Genomic DNA, 15,893 nt, shown 5'->3' on the forward strand with positions numbered 1-15,893 from the left:
GCCCATTAATTGCATCCCCAAGTCTAGGGCTGGGCCAGCCCCGTATTCATCCTGAATTAGTTTCAACAGTTCCGGTAAGTTGGCAAGTGTCGGTGTACTGTGTGCAGTAGTTTTGAGCGCTGCAAATACCGTGCCCCATGTATTACAGTTATCTGCTGTGGGAACCATCCCAAATGGCAAGCGCATTGTTAGTATTTTATGTTTTGTTGGTCTGGCCCCCAGACTATCTCAACCAATACTAGAGTAGGTCTCTGCGATAATCTTTGTCAACTCACTTTCTTGATCCTGTTGAGGAACATCCCGGAGCCGCATGCGCATCGCTAATGCGACTGCTTCCCCTTTAAGGTTACTTAAAATTACTGAGGACACTGTGGCAAACTTGCCCATGAATTGCATCCCAAAATCTAGGGCCGGGGCAGCCCCGTAATCATCTTGAATATGTTTTAACACTTCTTGTAAATTGGCAAGTGTTGGTGTCCTGTGTGAGGTAGTATAGAGCGCGGCAAATACCGTGCCCCATGTATTACAGTTATCTATGGTAGGAACCATCACAAATGGCAAGCACATCGTTAGGATCCTATGTTAATCCTGAGGTCCTGTATGGGGAAATACTGCTTCCAGTGCATTTATTTTTTGAGATTAGAACGGAATTTCTTCTCGTCTGACGGGTACCTTACCCATGATCGAATGTACAGTTCCAGGGTTAATAACTAGTGTCACTGCATGTGGTTGCACTGTAGTAGCACGTGCTGGGTTTGTATTTAATGTTTGCATTACAAACTGTACTAATCGTCTGTATATTGCCATCAGATCAGTATATAAGTGACGGACTTCAGCTACCGCTAGGTTTGCTACTGCAGGGTGTGGCGTATAAGTGGCCAATAAAGGCCAGGTAGGACCATCATTACTTAGAGAACCTAACATAACAGGTAAAATCGTGTGGGGTAGGGTGCCATCAATTCAATTATTATGTTCTTGATAAGATAAGGGTATTTCTAAGTATGCGTACGCTCTGTATTGTCTAGGTACGTTTGCAGGTGAACAATGATGAAATGTATTCGTGTTCCCATCAACTGCTGGAAATGTGACCGAAGAATAAAAGAGTTCTGTTCTGTAAGCTACATCTGAGTCTACAACAAATGTGACTGGACCCCCCCCCCCCCCGGGCCATTAGGCCATGTGCCAATAAATGTACAGTAAGGGGTGGTCTCATATTAACTGCAATTGCTACCTGCTGCGGATTCGCCATATTAGGTGGTAATTTTGTTCAGAGATAAGCACACCAAATGGGGATTTTCCTTTTAGGGTTCAAGCCTGAACAACCTCCAGCATCAGATAGGTGTTCCCTACTTAGCTGAGAAGGAAATCCTCAATACCACTGACGTCTCCGTATATAGTACTGAGGTGTCTTTGTATATAGTGAGACAGAGATACCCTGGAGGACCCGGAAATTAGAGCCTGACCAAACGTTGGCAGCGCAATGTCGCGTAGGCTCCCATTATTCTAATGACACTACTAGATTTTGAGCGGCAGATTCGCCTGCGGTGTGGGAGACTGAGTCTGACCCACTACAGGTGACACCTGTCGCCCCAATCCGGGTTTTGCTACGACTAACTAGCAGTGCCCCATCTCTACCCAAAGCAAGGCATGATTGGGCAGCCAAGCGCATGACATAACTGATTTCTCAGGGAAAACGTGGTATAGGAAGTTGGCTCTGTATATACTATTTCAAAGAAAGAAATAGTGTGCACAGAGTCCAAGGGTTCCCCTTAGAGGTAAGATAGAGGCAAAATTAGATAATTCGAATGCTCTATTTTGTGGTAGTGTTGTTGAGCAGTAGGCTTATCAGAGGGTAGTGTTAATCATTTGTTGTACACACACAGGCAATAAATGAGGAACACACGCTCAAAGACTTACTCCAGGCCAATAGGTTTTTATATAGAAAAATATATTTCCTAAGTTTATTTTAAGAACCACAGGTTCAAGATTTGAAGTAAATACATAAAATGCAAGGTACTCCACACAGGTAAGTTAGGAACTTTGAATTAAAGCAATATCATATACAGTCTTTGTTAAAATGGTAATAAGCTATTTTAAAAGTGGACACTGCAAAAATCAACAGTTCCTGGGGGAGGTACGTAAAGGTTTGATTGCGAGGTAAGTAAGACACTTACAAGTCTCAGTTCCTGGACATAGGCAGCCCACCGTTGGGGGTTCAAGGCAACCCCAAAGTTACCACACCAGCAGCTCAGGGCCGGTCAGGTGCAGAGGTCAAAGAGGTGCCCAAAACACATAGGCGCCTATGGAGAACAGGGGTGCTCCGGTTCCAGTCTGCCAGCAGGTTAAGTACCCGCATCCTCAGGAGGCAGACCAGGGGGGTTTTGTAGGGCACTGGGAGGGACACAAGTAGGCACACAAAATACACCCTCAGCGGCACAGGGGCGGCCGGGTGCAGTATGCAAAGCAGGCGTCGGGTTTTAGACAAGATTCAATGGAGGGACCCGGGGGGTAACTCTAGCAGTGCTAGCAGGCACGGGGGGATTCTCGGGACAGCCACCACCTGGGCTAGGCAGAGGGTCACCTGGGGATCACTCCTGCACTGAGGTTCAGTTCCTTCGGGTCTTGGGGGCTGCGGGTGCAGTGCTTGGTCCAGGCATCGGGTCCTTTGTTACAGAAAGTCGTGTTCAGGGGGAGCCTCTGGACTCTCCCTGCAGGCGTTGCTGTGGGGGTCCAGGGGGGGTCATCTCGGGCTACTCACGGGGTCGCAGTCGCCGGGGAATCCTCCATATGGTGTTTGTTCTCTGGATCTCGAGCCGAGGGCATCGGGTGCAGAGTGGAAAGTCTCACGCTTCCGGCGGGAAACGTGAAGTCTTTAAAGTTGTAGAAAAGTTGCAAGTTTGTTGCAGGTTGTTGAGCAGAGACGCGGCTCACAGGAGTTTCTTGGTCCTAGGGGTCAGGGCAGTCCTCTGAGGCTTCCGAGGTCGCTGGTACCTGTTGGATGCATCGCTGGTTGCAGGTTTTCTACTCTGGAGACAGGCCGGTAGGGCTGGGGCTAAAGCAGTTGTCGTTGTCCGTCGTCTCTGCAGGCTTATAGGTCAGCAGTCCTTCTTTGTAGTTCAGGTTGCAGGAATTTGATTTCCTGGGTTCCGGGGTGCCCCTAAATACTAAATTTCGTGGTATGTTTAGGTCTGGGGGGCAGTAGCCAATGGCTGCTGTCCTTAAGGGTGGCTACACCCTCCTTGTGCCTCCTCGCTGGTGGAAGGGGGGCACATCCCTATTCCTATTGGGAGAATCCTCCAAAATCAAGATGGAGGATTTCTCAAGGCAGGGGTCACCTCAGCTCAGGACACCATAGGGGCTGTCCTGACTGATGGGTGACTCCTCCTTGTTTTTCTCATTATCTCCCCTGGACTTGCCACCAAAAGTGGGTGCTGTGTCCAGGGGGCGGGCATCTCCACTAGCTGGAGTGCCCTGGGGCATTGTAACACGAAGTCTAAGCTTTTGAGGCTCACTGCTAGGTGTTACAGTTCCTGCAGGGGGGAGGTGTGAAGCTCCTCCACCCAGAGCAGGCTTTGTTTCTGGCCTCAGAGGGCATAAAGGCCCTCACCCCAGGGGGTCAGAAGCTCGTCTCTCAGCAGCAGGCTGGCACAGACCAGTCAGTCCTGCACTGAAGGATTGGATAAAATACAGGGGGGGTCTCTAAGATGCCCTTTGTGTGCATTTTCTAATAAATCCAACACTGGCATCAGTGTGGGTTTATTATTCTGAGAAGTTTGATACCAAACTTCCCAATATTCAGTGTACCCATTATGGAACTGTGGAGTTCGTTTTTGACAAACTCCCAGACCATATACTTAATATGGCCACACTGTACTTACAAAGTCTATGAATGGACTTAGACACTGTGGGGGCATATTGCTCATGCAGCTATGCCCTCACCTGTGGTATAGGGCACCCTGCCTTAGGGCTGTCAGGACTGATAAAGGGGTGACTTACCTATGCCACAGGCAGCATTTTGTGTGCATGGCATCCTGAGGGGGATGCCATGTCGACTTTGCCTTTTTTCTCCCCACCAACACACACAATCTGCGATGGCAGTGTGCATGTGTTAGGTGACGGGTCCCTTAGGGTGGCACAACATATGCTGCAGCCCTTAGGGACCTTCCCTGGTCACAGGGCCCTTGGTACCATTGGTACCTTTTACAAGGGACTTATCTGTGTGCCGGGGTGTGCCAATTGTGGAAACAATGGTACATTTGTAGTGAAAGAACACTGGTGCTGGGGCCTGGTTACCAGGGTCCCAGCACACTTCTCAGTAAAGTCAGCATCAATATCAGGCAAAAAGTCAGGGGTAACTGCAACAGGGAGCCATTTTCCTACAAGTGGTCACTCAGGTCCCATCCGTTTCTCTCAGTTACATTAGTCTCACATACACAATGACAGAGGCAGTATATATTTCAATAAGATGTTAATGATGCCACTGCATCTTAGATTGCAAAGCATGCACTGCAATAACCAGGATGATACAGCATGACAAGATAAAAATTGTGACATGGAGAGTGAAGCATAGAAATAACGCTACCATGTTGTCACTAGAGTCAATGGACTAATTCCTACCTAGGCTATAATAGACCCCAGCATGTTAAACTCTAAATCTGCCCTTCATGTTCCCCTGGGAAGACATCATCCCTCATACCTGAGCAAAGGCCTGAAGTCTGCATAAGCAGCTGTAGCGAAGCGTTCAGCAATTAGCATACAGTCGTAGTTCTCTGGCTGGAATCTCTCTATAACATGTAATGGACAAGGAAGTGTTTTTATAATAAAGCCGCTGATGTTCTGGGAAAATGTCTCTACGGAAGGATGTGTGTTTTTCTATGAATACCAGAGACAAAACTTTTACCACTTTCACCGGCAACCTATCTCACTATAGCCTTGAACGAAGCACAGAGTGAGCAATAATGTCTTGTTTGAGAATGCAGTGATGGCCTAAGCGAAAACAGCTAAATAGAGAGAAATTAAAACAAGACTGCAAAAGTGGCTATTGTTAAAATAATAAATGAAGCTGAATAAAATATATCTAGGTTAAAGTGCACAGCGGCAGGACTAGTGTGCTAAAATAAAGTGCATGGAGCTATAACTAAAATGGCTACACAACACAGCCCTGCCATGGGGGAAGTGGGGTGGAAGCCCACAGAGGGAGCGCTCCGGTGCCAGGACGTAATGGCTACGTCCTCGGCACAGGAGCACTGTGCCACGGGATGTAACCATTACGTCCGCGGCACAGAACCAGTTAAAAGTCACTAGGTGACAGAGGCACACGTATGCAACCAAAAGGCTAAGCGCAACTCCTGAGTCCCAACAAAAACTAAAATGGATTCACCATAGTCACATGGCCAAATGTAGTTGACAGTTGGGCTTTGTGTATTTCACCTAACCAGCAACACACAATGGGGAGCTTAGGTGTGACTGGATGGGCCATCACTGCCAGAATTTCAGGACCAGAGTGGAGACAAAAGCATCCCCATGGGTCATGACCTGAACTATGGAAGGGTGGTGCTCACTTACATGCTAAATAGGAGATTGGTGGACTGAAGCCAGAAACGAATTCTGTATTACAAACACAAAGAGAGGTGCACAATAACAGAAAAGTTATCACACCAAGGTACCATGCACTTATTATGGCCAGGAAGGTCAAACTGAATGACCTTCAAAAGCCATAGACAAGACACAGCACTCTGAACATCTCTGACAATAATGTGCACGGCCAAAAAAGTATGCCCCAAAACGATTAAAAAACCCATCAGATTTAAACTTTTACAATTGAATGTACTTCATCAAAAAAATCTAGCCTCACAAATGGTCATTAGGATTTTCGCAGAAGACCCTGGCTGCATTTCATCTCATGATGTAGGCATGTGCTATTAAAACACTTTGGCCCTCATTACGACTTTGGCGGACTTTCATGAAGAACGCCAAAGCCGTGGTTGCCAGGAAACCCCCAGTGCTGGCGGTCTTCCGCCCACCATATTACAGGTAATGCTGGTTTTCTGCCACACTTTAGACGGAAATCCAGCAGTAGTCAGGCTGGCAGGCGGAGGCGGTTCCACCCCAGGCCCCGCCAGTTGGACACAGCCCACCATATTATGGGCCATAATACGGCCTGGCAGTGTCCTGCTGGCGGGGCGCTGCCAGCGGTGGAAGCGCCCCTTCCCGTTCCCTGCCAGACGACCTTCTCCCCAGAGCAGGTAAGGTGATCGTCCGACAGGGGAGGGTGGTGGGAGGGTGGGGGGAGTCGTTTGTGCGTGTGTGAGTGTGTGGTGTCTATGTGTCTGCATGAATGTGTGTATGCGTGGTTGATTGTGTGTCTGAATGTTGAAGTGAGTGCGTGTCTGCATGTAAGTGTGTATGTGTGTGAGTATGCGTGTTTGGATGGGTGAGTATGCGTGTTTGGATGGGTGTGAGTATCTGTGCTTGAATGGGTGTGAGTATGCGTAATTGAATGGGTTTGAGTATGCGTAACTGAATGGGTATATGAATGTTGTGAATGTCTGTATGAATGTATGTACGAATGTTGTTGTGAATGCGTATATAGATGCGTGTGAGTGGATGTGTGCATGTAAGTGTAGGTGAATGGGTGTATGCGTGCTGCATGTGGGTGTCTGTGTACATGTATGAGGGGGAGGGGTTCGCTGTGGCTCAAGGGGGTTGGGGAGGGGCCGCTGTGGCTGAAGGAGGGGGGGGTCTAGTGCTTGCTGGGGGGACCGTATACCGGTGACAGGGAAGAAATTCTCTGTCATCTGTAGCCTTACAGCCATGGTTTTCGTGGCGGTGCTACTGTTGAGGAAACCATGGTGGAAAGCTGGCTCCTAATACCGCCAGTGGTCTTCTGTGGACCGCCAGGTCGGAGATGATCATCTCCAGCCCAGCGGTTTCGGCCGCCATTGCAGTATGAGTGGAGATGTGGCGGTCTGCACCACCAGCCTGTTGGTGGTAGGACAGCCACATTTACCCTGGCTGTCAAAAGACCTCCAGGGTCAAAATGATCACCTTTATTTGGAGGCTCTTATGGAAATCATGGAAGAGGTGGCTGACATATGATTTAGCTCCAAGACATACTTGTTGGACCCCCAGATCCAAAAAACAAAAATGTCTGTACTAGGTTTATTGAACTGTGACAAGTAGTTGTCAGGCAATGTGAAGCACAAGCACGGAAATCCATCCAGAGCCCCTAACTGTAACAAACGGATGGGCCATTTGGTCTATCGGGCTAAACTGAAGAATCTGATAATACACACTGGATATAAGAGACACAACATAGGGAAAGAGGTTTCAAGAAGACAGATACTGTTCTTCATGCCTATGGGCATGTTAAAGAAAAGTATTTGTTTCATATTCCAGATAATAGTGTTTTATTAATAGGGGAGGGATCAGCAATATTTCAGGAATCACATAGAAGTGGAAGGATTCAAGGTTCTGAGCTCCAAAAAGGCTTGCATTCATGCTTTCCAGCTCCACTCCATAAACATAATTAATTCTCAGCTTTTGGCCTGCCTACGTCCTATGTTCTGGCCCCACATCCTGCTCCTATTTTCCCTCTACTTCTCAAGATCCTCCTTAGTTCTGCTTCTTGACCATTTCTGGTGCTCCTTCCTAACCTAACATCACTTCTTATGTACTAGCAACTCCGCCCGACTGTCTTTTGTTCCATTCTCTTGCCTCATCTGTTTCACACCTCATACTCTCCCATTCCCAGCATGCTCCTGGCCCAAAGTTACTTTTCGAGCTACCACAAGACCTTCAAAACCCTTGCATTGACCCTGTTAGAGCCACAAATCTAACCATTGCAGCCTCTGAACCATCCTGAATCCAATCACTTACTATTGTCCAAAAACCTCCCCTGCACCTTCTTACCAGGGGATCCTTTTTCAGACGCAGGTGTCGGCCCCTGTGAGGGCTGAAGGACATCTTCATAAAGCTTCGATGGACTAAGTGATAATAGTCACTGCCGGATAAAATCTAGAAAAGACAATATACAGTAAGAATCATAACAGACTTGGCTACCATGTCTGCACAACAGCTACCCCTCCAAACATGCCAAATCAGACCATTTGATTGGAAAGTGGCGCAGAGCAGCGCAGCAAGACACCTTGCTGCAATGCGTCACTGGGAAAGGCCAGCAATGCGCCATATTAAGGCATACAGGCCCTCATTCTGACCTTGGCGGGCGGCGGAGGCCGCCCGCCAAAGTCCCGCCGTCAGGTTACCGTTCCGCGGTCGAAAGACCGCGGCGGTAATTCTGACTTTCCCGCTGGGCTGGCGGGCGGTCGCCTTCAGACCGCCAGCCAGCCCAGCGGGAAAGAGGCTTCCACGATGAAGCCGGCTCGGAATCGAGCCGGCGGAGTGGAAGCTGTGCGACGGGTGCAGTTGCACCCGTCGCGTATTTCACTGTCTGCGCAGCAGACAGTGAAATACATGTAGGGGCCCTCTTACGGGGGCCCCTGCAATGCCCATGCCAGTGGCATGGGCACTGCAGGGGCCCCCAGGGGCCCCGCGACCCCCCCTACCGCCATCCGGATCTCGGCGGTCCGACCGCCGGGATCTGGATGGCGGTAGGGGGGGTCGGAATCCCCGCGGCGGTGCAGCAAGCTGCGCCGCCGCGGAGGATTCAATGGGGCCGCGGTACACTGGCGGGACCCCGCCAGTGGTGCCGGTCCGACCGCGGCTTTACCGCCGCGGTCGGAATCCCCATTGGAGCACCGCCGGCCTGTCGGCGGTGCTCCCGCGGTCCTCCGCCCTGGCGGTCAAAGACCGCCAGGGTCAGAATGACCACCACAGTGTATTCCTGTCCTTTCCTCCTGCACTTGCCGACAATGGGCTACCCAGCACTAATGCAGGTACCTGCCCACAAAGATGCAAGGGTATCTCAGTTGCATGCTGGATTGTTCTTGTGCTTGAAGGGGCACCTTCCTGCGCAAAAACATTCTTTGGAGGCATTTTCTTCTATGTGTGCTGCATAATGCTGCACACACAGAAAGAGGAAGTAACGAAGAGAAATTAAAATATTATTCATCCTTTAAGCCTCTCTTGAGGAGCCATATTGTTTTGGCTCATTCCTAGGTTTACCAGGGGGCAAATTTATGAGCGGTTTGCCCCATACTTCCACCATGCAACATGGTACATGTGTGGCACAAACCACTAAGTCATATTTTTTAAGCTAACCAAAGCCACTTTGCATGGCTTTGAATGAGCTCAAAAATATGGTGTAAGGCAAGGCAGCGCAAATCACCAGGTAGGCATTCCATGGGCACTGAGTGGGTGTTCCCACACAGCGCCAATGATTTTTACCAATTTCCAGATTTACCAAACCTGGTATACTTGTGAATGCGCCAAAAAGATATGCCTTCCCAGGAGAGGTGTGCAGCACACATAGAAAGAGGAAAATGCCTGTCAAGATTGTTTTTCTGCAGGAATGTGCCCCTTCCTGCACAAAAACAAACCTACATGCAACTGAGGCATCTTTTCACCATGGTGTAAGGGTGCCAGCATTTGCGCTAGACAGACCACTGTGCACCAGGACAAGGGGAAAGGAATGCTCTGCATGCCTTAAATATGGTGCAATCCTGCCCTTTCCCAGTGACGCAGTGCAGCATAGGAAGATGACTTTCCCATAAACATGGGCCCAGGCCTGGAAAATATGGAAATGCATCAAAAACGACGGGAACACCCACATAACACCTGCCTACCTGGTGCACAGTAATGCAACGCAGCAATTTGTGCTGCCTTGCCTTATTCCATATTTTTGAGGCTATTCAAAGCCAGCAAAGTGGTTTTGCATGGCTTCAAAAATATGACTTAGTGGTTTATGCCACACATGTACCAGGTTGCATGGTGCAAGCATTGCGCAAACCGCTTATAAATTTCCCTCCTGTTGCTGAGGTTAAACCTTTCAAGCCAATCTCCACTACAGGATGAATCTGTACCTTACACTTCAAGACAAAAGTCTCTTGTATGTGCAACCACACTATTTGAGCTAATTTCATCACACCAGCACAACATAACAATTTCTCTTCTATATTAGTGCTCAGTGACCTCTCGGCTGCATTTGTGCCTTCAATAATTATACAAGCCTTTCAAATTTTAGGTATCTGCAGCCAGGCACCCAAGTGCCTCTTACACATCTGCTTAGGTTCACTCAACATCATGGATTTGTCTTAGATCATCTAATTGAGCCTATCTACACCACATTCTTCAGGATATGATCTTGTCAAAGCCACCTAAACAGAAATTGTATCCTTTCCCACCTTTACTCCTATTTTTCAATCTAAGCTATCCGACTGGTGTTTGTCCTTGGATGGCCATTTGCCATGTCAAGCTTCACTCACCATAGATTGAAATCATCCACTTCTTCTGGCATCCACCAACCTTCACACATTTGCCAGGACAGTTTTACCCCATCCGCCAATGGCCTGAAGTCTACAAGCACACTTTAACAGAACCATCAACCTGGAATCCTTTGTAACCACCACTGCTCTGACATTAAAATCTAAGGGCCAGATTTAAGAGGGCCTAACGCCATCTAACAACATATTAGCGGCATTTTTTTTACGCCAATGTGGTGTTTGATGGCCAAAAACGCTGTGCCATATTTGCAAAGTGGTGCAATGCTTGCATTGTGCCACTTTATAACCCCTTGCACCACATTATGCCTGCACCAGGTATAATGTATGCAAGGGGGGGCGAAAAATGGCACAAAGAAATATAAGAGATTTATTTGCGTCATTTTTATCAGCATTTTTAACGCCCGCTTAGACCAGGCATTAAATTGAGGCCCCTTTTTTTCAATGGGCCTGTGGGTGCTTTGCAGGATTAGCGTGTACATTTTTTACGCTAATCCTGCAAAGCGCCAAACCAGCATTTGACGCTAGTTCCCTAACAACCGCCATGGTGTGCCATATGTTATGGCACACACATTGTGGCGTTAGGAGAGCATTAAGGTGCAACAAAAGAGGCGCTGTACTGGGTGCAGTGCACTTTTCATAAATCTGCCACTAAGTACTTAACATTTGTAAAACCAACCTGCACATCCCATTCCACACTACCAAAATACTACTTGGTAATTAGGATTACTCCAACAGTCCACTTGGTGGTCTCCATCGCTACTCATTTCGACCACTAAAGAATGCCCTAAACATTGATAATGGTATTGTCATCTCCCATAAATAGTCCCCAACCTCACAAAAACCAACAAATCTGATATTTGTCAGCAAGAAACTGCAGGATAAAATCTACTCACTTATGATTATATTGCCAAACATTGACATTCTTGCAACTTCCTGTCTCAAATGATTACAAGATGCGTGCACCACACAACACTTGGACCATAAACCTATACTTGGTGTCATGCCTAAACCTCCATGGACATAAACTAATATTTCATCTCTCTCAATCCAGTCTCAGATTATCCCTATCTAATGCAAATCAGGACATAGGTTCTGCACTTTATGTCTAACCTCTCAGAATCTACACAGACTTGATTCAAATTCACCTTAATGTATGTTTTGCGTGCAAACTGTAACTTTATACAAATAAGAATTAACAATGTCAGTTATTTAGTGTCTTCCTGTTGCTATGTACTTGTTGAAATGTTACAAGTTTCTAAAAGCAAATTAACTACACAGCTGTATGTGTTAATTTTTTCAATCACTCACTATATATATCACATAAATCAATGCTTTTCTGGTCTACTGTTCCTACTGGAGCAAGACCAAGGCTGATTTGTGTACGGCTGGGCTCAGTCAAATGACATGGGGGCAAAAAATGATGGATTTAAACAGGACCTCAAACAACTGCCAGTGGATAAGACTTCTGCAAGCATTCCATGCAACACCTATGTGATCTCTACACTGAACCACCTGTTCCAAGGTGAACCTGTGTAGTTTTAAGTCGTATGATAATATTTTATATAGAGCGTGTATCTGTACCACTCACCTGACCCCTCTATGGAGAACCTGCCACCTCTCACCTGCCCCCTCTAAGGTGAACCTCTAGCACCTCTCACCTGGCACTGCTGCGTGAACCTGTGTCACCACTCACCTGCCCCCTTCTAGGGTGAACCTGTGTCACCTCTCACCCCCCCTCCAGGGTGAACCTTTGCCACCTCTCACCTGCCCCCTCTAGGGTAAACCTGTGTCACCTCTCACCTCCCTCTCCAGGGTGAACCGGTATCACCTCTCACCTGCCCCCTCTAGAGTGAACCTGTGTCACCTCTCACCTGCCCCCTCTAGAGTGAACCTGTGTCATAACTCACCTGCCCTCTCGAGGGTAAACCTGTGCCACCTCTCACCTGTCCCCTCTAGGATGAACCTGTGTCACCTCTCACCTGTCCCCTCTAGGATGAACCTGTGTCACCTCTCACCTGCCCCCTCTAGAGTGAACCTGTGTCACCTCTCACCTGCCCCCTCTAGAGTGAACCTGTGTCACCTCTCACCTGCCCCCTCTAGAGTGAACCTGTGTCATAACTCACCTGCCCTCTCGAGGGTAAACCTGTGCCACCTCTCACCTGTCCCCTCTAGGATGAACCTGTGTCACCTCTCACCTGTCCCCTCTAGGATGAACCTGTGTCACCTCTCACCTGCCCCCTCTAGAGTGAACCTGTGTCACCTCTCACCTGCCCCCTCTAGAGTGAACCTGTGTCACTTCTCACCTGCCCCCTCTACAGAGAACCTGTGTCATCACTCACCTGCCCTCTCACCTGTCCCCTCTAGGATGAACCTGTGTCACCTCTCACCTGCCCCCTCTAGAGTGAACCTGTGTCACTTCTCACCTGCCCCCTCTACAGAGAACCTGTGTCACCTCTCACCTGTCCCCTCTAGGATGAACCTGTGCCACCTCTCACCTGCCCCCTCTAGAGTGAACCTGTGTCACCTTCCACCTGCCCGATCTAGGGTGAACCTGTGCCACCTCTCACCTGCCCGATCTAGGGTGAACGTGTGCCACCTCTCACCTGCCCGATCTAGGGTGAACCTGTGCACCTCTCACCTGTCCCCTCTAGGATGAACCTGTGCCACCTCTCACCTCCCTCTCCAGGGTGAACCTGTGCCACCTCTCACCTGCCCGATCTAGGGTGAACCTGTGTCACCTCTCACCTGCCCCACTAGGGTCAACCTCTGCCACCTCTCACCTGCCCCCTCCACCTGCCCCTTCTAGCGTGAAACTGTGTAACCTCTCACCTGTCCCCTCTGTGGTGAACCTATGCCACCTCTCACCTGCCCCATCTAGTGTGAACCTGTGACACATCTCACCTGCCCCTTCTAGGGTGAACCTGTGTCACCTGCCCCTGGAGGGTGACCCCGTGCCCCCTCACCTGCCCCTTCTAGTGTGAACCTGTGCCATATCTCACCTGCCCCTCCACCTCCCCCTTCTAGTGTGAACCTGTGCCACATCTCACCTGCCCCCTCTAGAGTGAACCTGTGTCATAACTCACCTGCCCTCTCGAGGGTAAACCTGTGCCACCTCTCACCTGTCCCCTCTAGGATGAACCTGTGTCACCTCTCACCTGTCCCCTCTAGGATGAACCTGTGTCACCTCTCACCTGCCCCCTCTAGAGTGAACCTGTGCCACCTCTCACCTGCCCCCTCTAGAGTGAACCTGTGTCACCTCTCACCTGCCCCCTCTAGAGTGAACCTGTGTCACCTTCCACCTGCCCAATCTAGGGTGAACCTGTACCACCTCTCACCTGCCCGATCTAGGGTGAACCTGTGTCCCCTCTCACCTGCCCCACTAGGGTCAACCTCTGCCACCTCTCACCTGCCCCCTCCACCTGCCCCTTCTAGCGTGAACCTGTGTAACCTCTCACCTGTCCCCTCTGGAGTGAACCTATGCCACCTCTCACCTGCCCCATCTAGTGTGAACCTGTGCCACATCTCACCTGCCCCCTCTAGGGTGAACCTGTGTCACCTGCCCCTGGAGGGTGACCCCGTGACCCCTCAACTGCCCCTTCTAGAGTGAACCTGTGTCATATCTCACTAGCCCCTCCACCTCCCCCTTCTAGTGTGAACCTGTGCCACATCTCACCTGCCCCTTCTAGGGTGAACCTGTGTCACCTGCCCCTGGAGGGTGACCCCGTGCCACATCTCACCTGCCCCTTCTAGAGTGAGCCTGTGTCACTTCTCACCTGCCCCTTCTAGAGTGAACCTGTGCCACATCTCACCTGCCCCTTCTAGAGTGAACCTGTGTCACTTCTCACCTGCCCCCTCTAGAGTGAACCTGTGTCACCGCTCACCTGCCTCCTCTAGGGTGAACCTGTGTCACTTCTCACTTGCCCCCTCTAGAGTGAACCTGTGTCACATCTCACCTGCCCACTCTAGGGTGAACCTGTGTCACCTGCCCCTGGAGGGTGACCCCGTGCCCCTCTCCTGCCCCTGGAGGGTGAACCCCTCACCTGCCCCTGGAGGGTGAACCCCTTCACCTGCCCCTGGAGGGTGACCCCGTGCCCCCTCTCCTGCCCCTGGAGGGTGACCCCGTGCCCCCTCTCCTGCCCCTGGAGGGTGAACCCGTGCACCCTCTCCTGCCCCTGGAGGGTGACCTTGTGCCCCCTTACCTGCCCCTGGAGAGTGAACCCCTCACCTGCCCCTGGCGAGTGACCCCGTGCCCCTCTTCTGCCCCTGGAGGGTGAACACCTCACCTGCCCCTGGAGGGTGACCCCGTGCCCCTTCTCCTGCCCCTGGAGGGTGAACCTGTGCCCCCTCACCTGCCCCTGGAGGGTGACCCCGTGCCCCCTCTCCTGCCCCTGGAGGGTGAACCCCTCACCTGCCCCTGGAGGGTGACCACGTGCCCCCTCTCCTGCCCCTGGAGGGTGACCCCGTGCCCCCTCTCCTGCCCCTGGAGGGTGAACCCCTCACCTGCCCCTGGAGGGTGACCCCGTGCCCCTTCTCCTGCCCCTGGAGGGTGAACCTGTGCCCCCTCACCTGCCCCTGGAGGGTGACCCCGTGCCCCCTCTCCTGCCCCTGGAGGGTGAACCCCTCACCTGCCCCTGGAGGGTGACCACGTGCCCCCTCTCCTGCCCCTGGAGGGTGACCCCGTGCCCCCTCTCCTGCCCCTGGAGGGTGAACCCCTCACCTGCCCCTGGAGGGTGACCCCGTGACCCCTCTCCTGCCCCTGGAGGGTGACCCCATGCCCCCTCTCCTGCCCCTGGAGGGTGACCCCGTGCCCCCTCTCCTGCCCGTGGAGGGTGAACCCCTCACCTGCCCCTGGAGGGTGACCCCGTGTGAACCCGTGCCCCCTCTCCTGCCCTTGGAGGGTGACCCCGTGCCCACTCTCCTGCCCCTGGAGGGTGACCCCGTGCCCCCTCTCCTGCCCTTGGAGGGTGACCCTGTGCCCCCTCTCCTGCCCCTGGAGGGTGAACCCCTCACCTGCCCCTGGAGGGTGACCCGTGCCCCCTCTCCTGCTCCTCGAGGGTGAACCCCTCACCTGCCCCTGGAGGGTGACCCCGTGCCCCCTCTCCTGCCCCTGGAGGGTGACCCCGTGCCCCCTGTCCTGCCCATGGAGGGTGACCCCGTGCCCCCTCACCTGTCTCTGGAGGGTGAACCCCTCACCTGCCCCTGGAGAGTGAACCCCTCACCTGCCCCTGGAGGGTGACCCGTGCCCCCTCACCTGTCCCTGGAGGGTGAACCCCTCACCTGCCCCTGGAGGGTGAACCCCTCACCTGCCCCTGGAGAGTGAACCCCTCATCTGCCCCTGGAGGGCGAACCCCTCACCTGCCCCTGGAGGGTGAACCCCTCACCTGCCCCTGGAGGGTGAACCCCTCACCTGCCCCTGGAGGGTGACCCCGTGCCCCCTCTCCTGCCCCTGGAGGGTGAACCCCTCACCTGCCCCTGGAGGGCGAACCCCTCACC

At 51.5% G+C, this 15,893-nt stretch overlaps 1 protein-coding gene across 1 annotated transcript in view; it reads right to left on the reverse strand.

Moving 5' to 3' along the window:
* Window positions 1-15,893, reverse strand: part of PCSK4 (proprotein convertase subtilisin/kexin type 4) — a 2,195,633-nt gene that overhangs the window by 2,177,042 nt on the left and 2,698 nt on the right. The window contains exon 2 of the mRNA XM_069215864.1: window positions 7,912-8,002. Within this exon, the coding sequence (XP_069071965.1) occupies window positions 7,912-8,002 (91 nt within the window). The remainder of the gene's footprint in view (window positions 1-7,911; window positions 8,003-15,893) is intronic.

This window comes from Pleurodeles waltl, chromosome 12 (genome assembly GCF_031143425.1).
Source record: "Pleurodeles waltl isolate 20211129_DDA chromosome 12, aPleWal1.hap1.20221129, whole genome shotgun sequence".
Lineage (NCBI taxonomy): Eukaryota > Metazoa > Chordata > Amphibia > Caudata > Salamandridae > Pleurodeles > Pleurodeles waltl.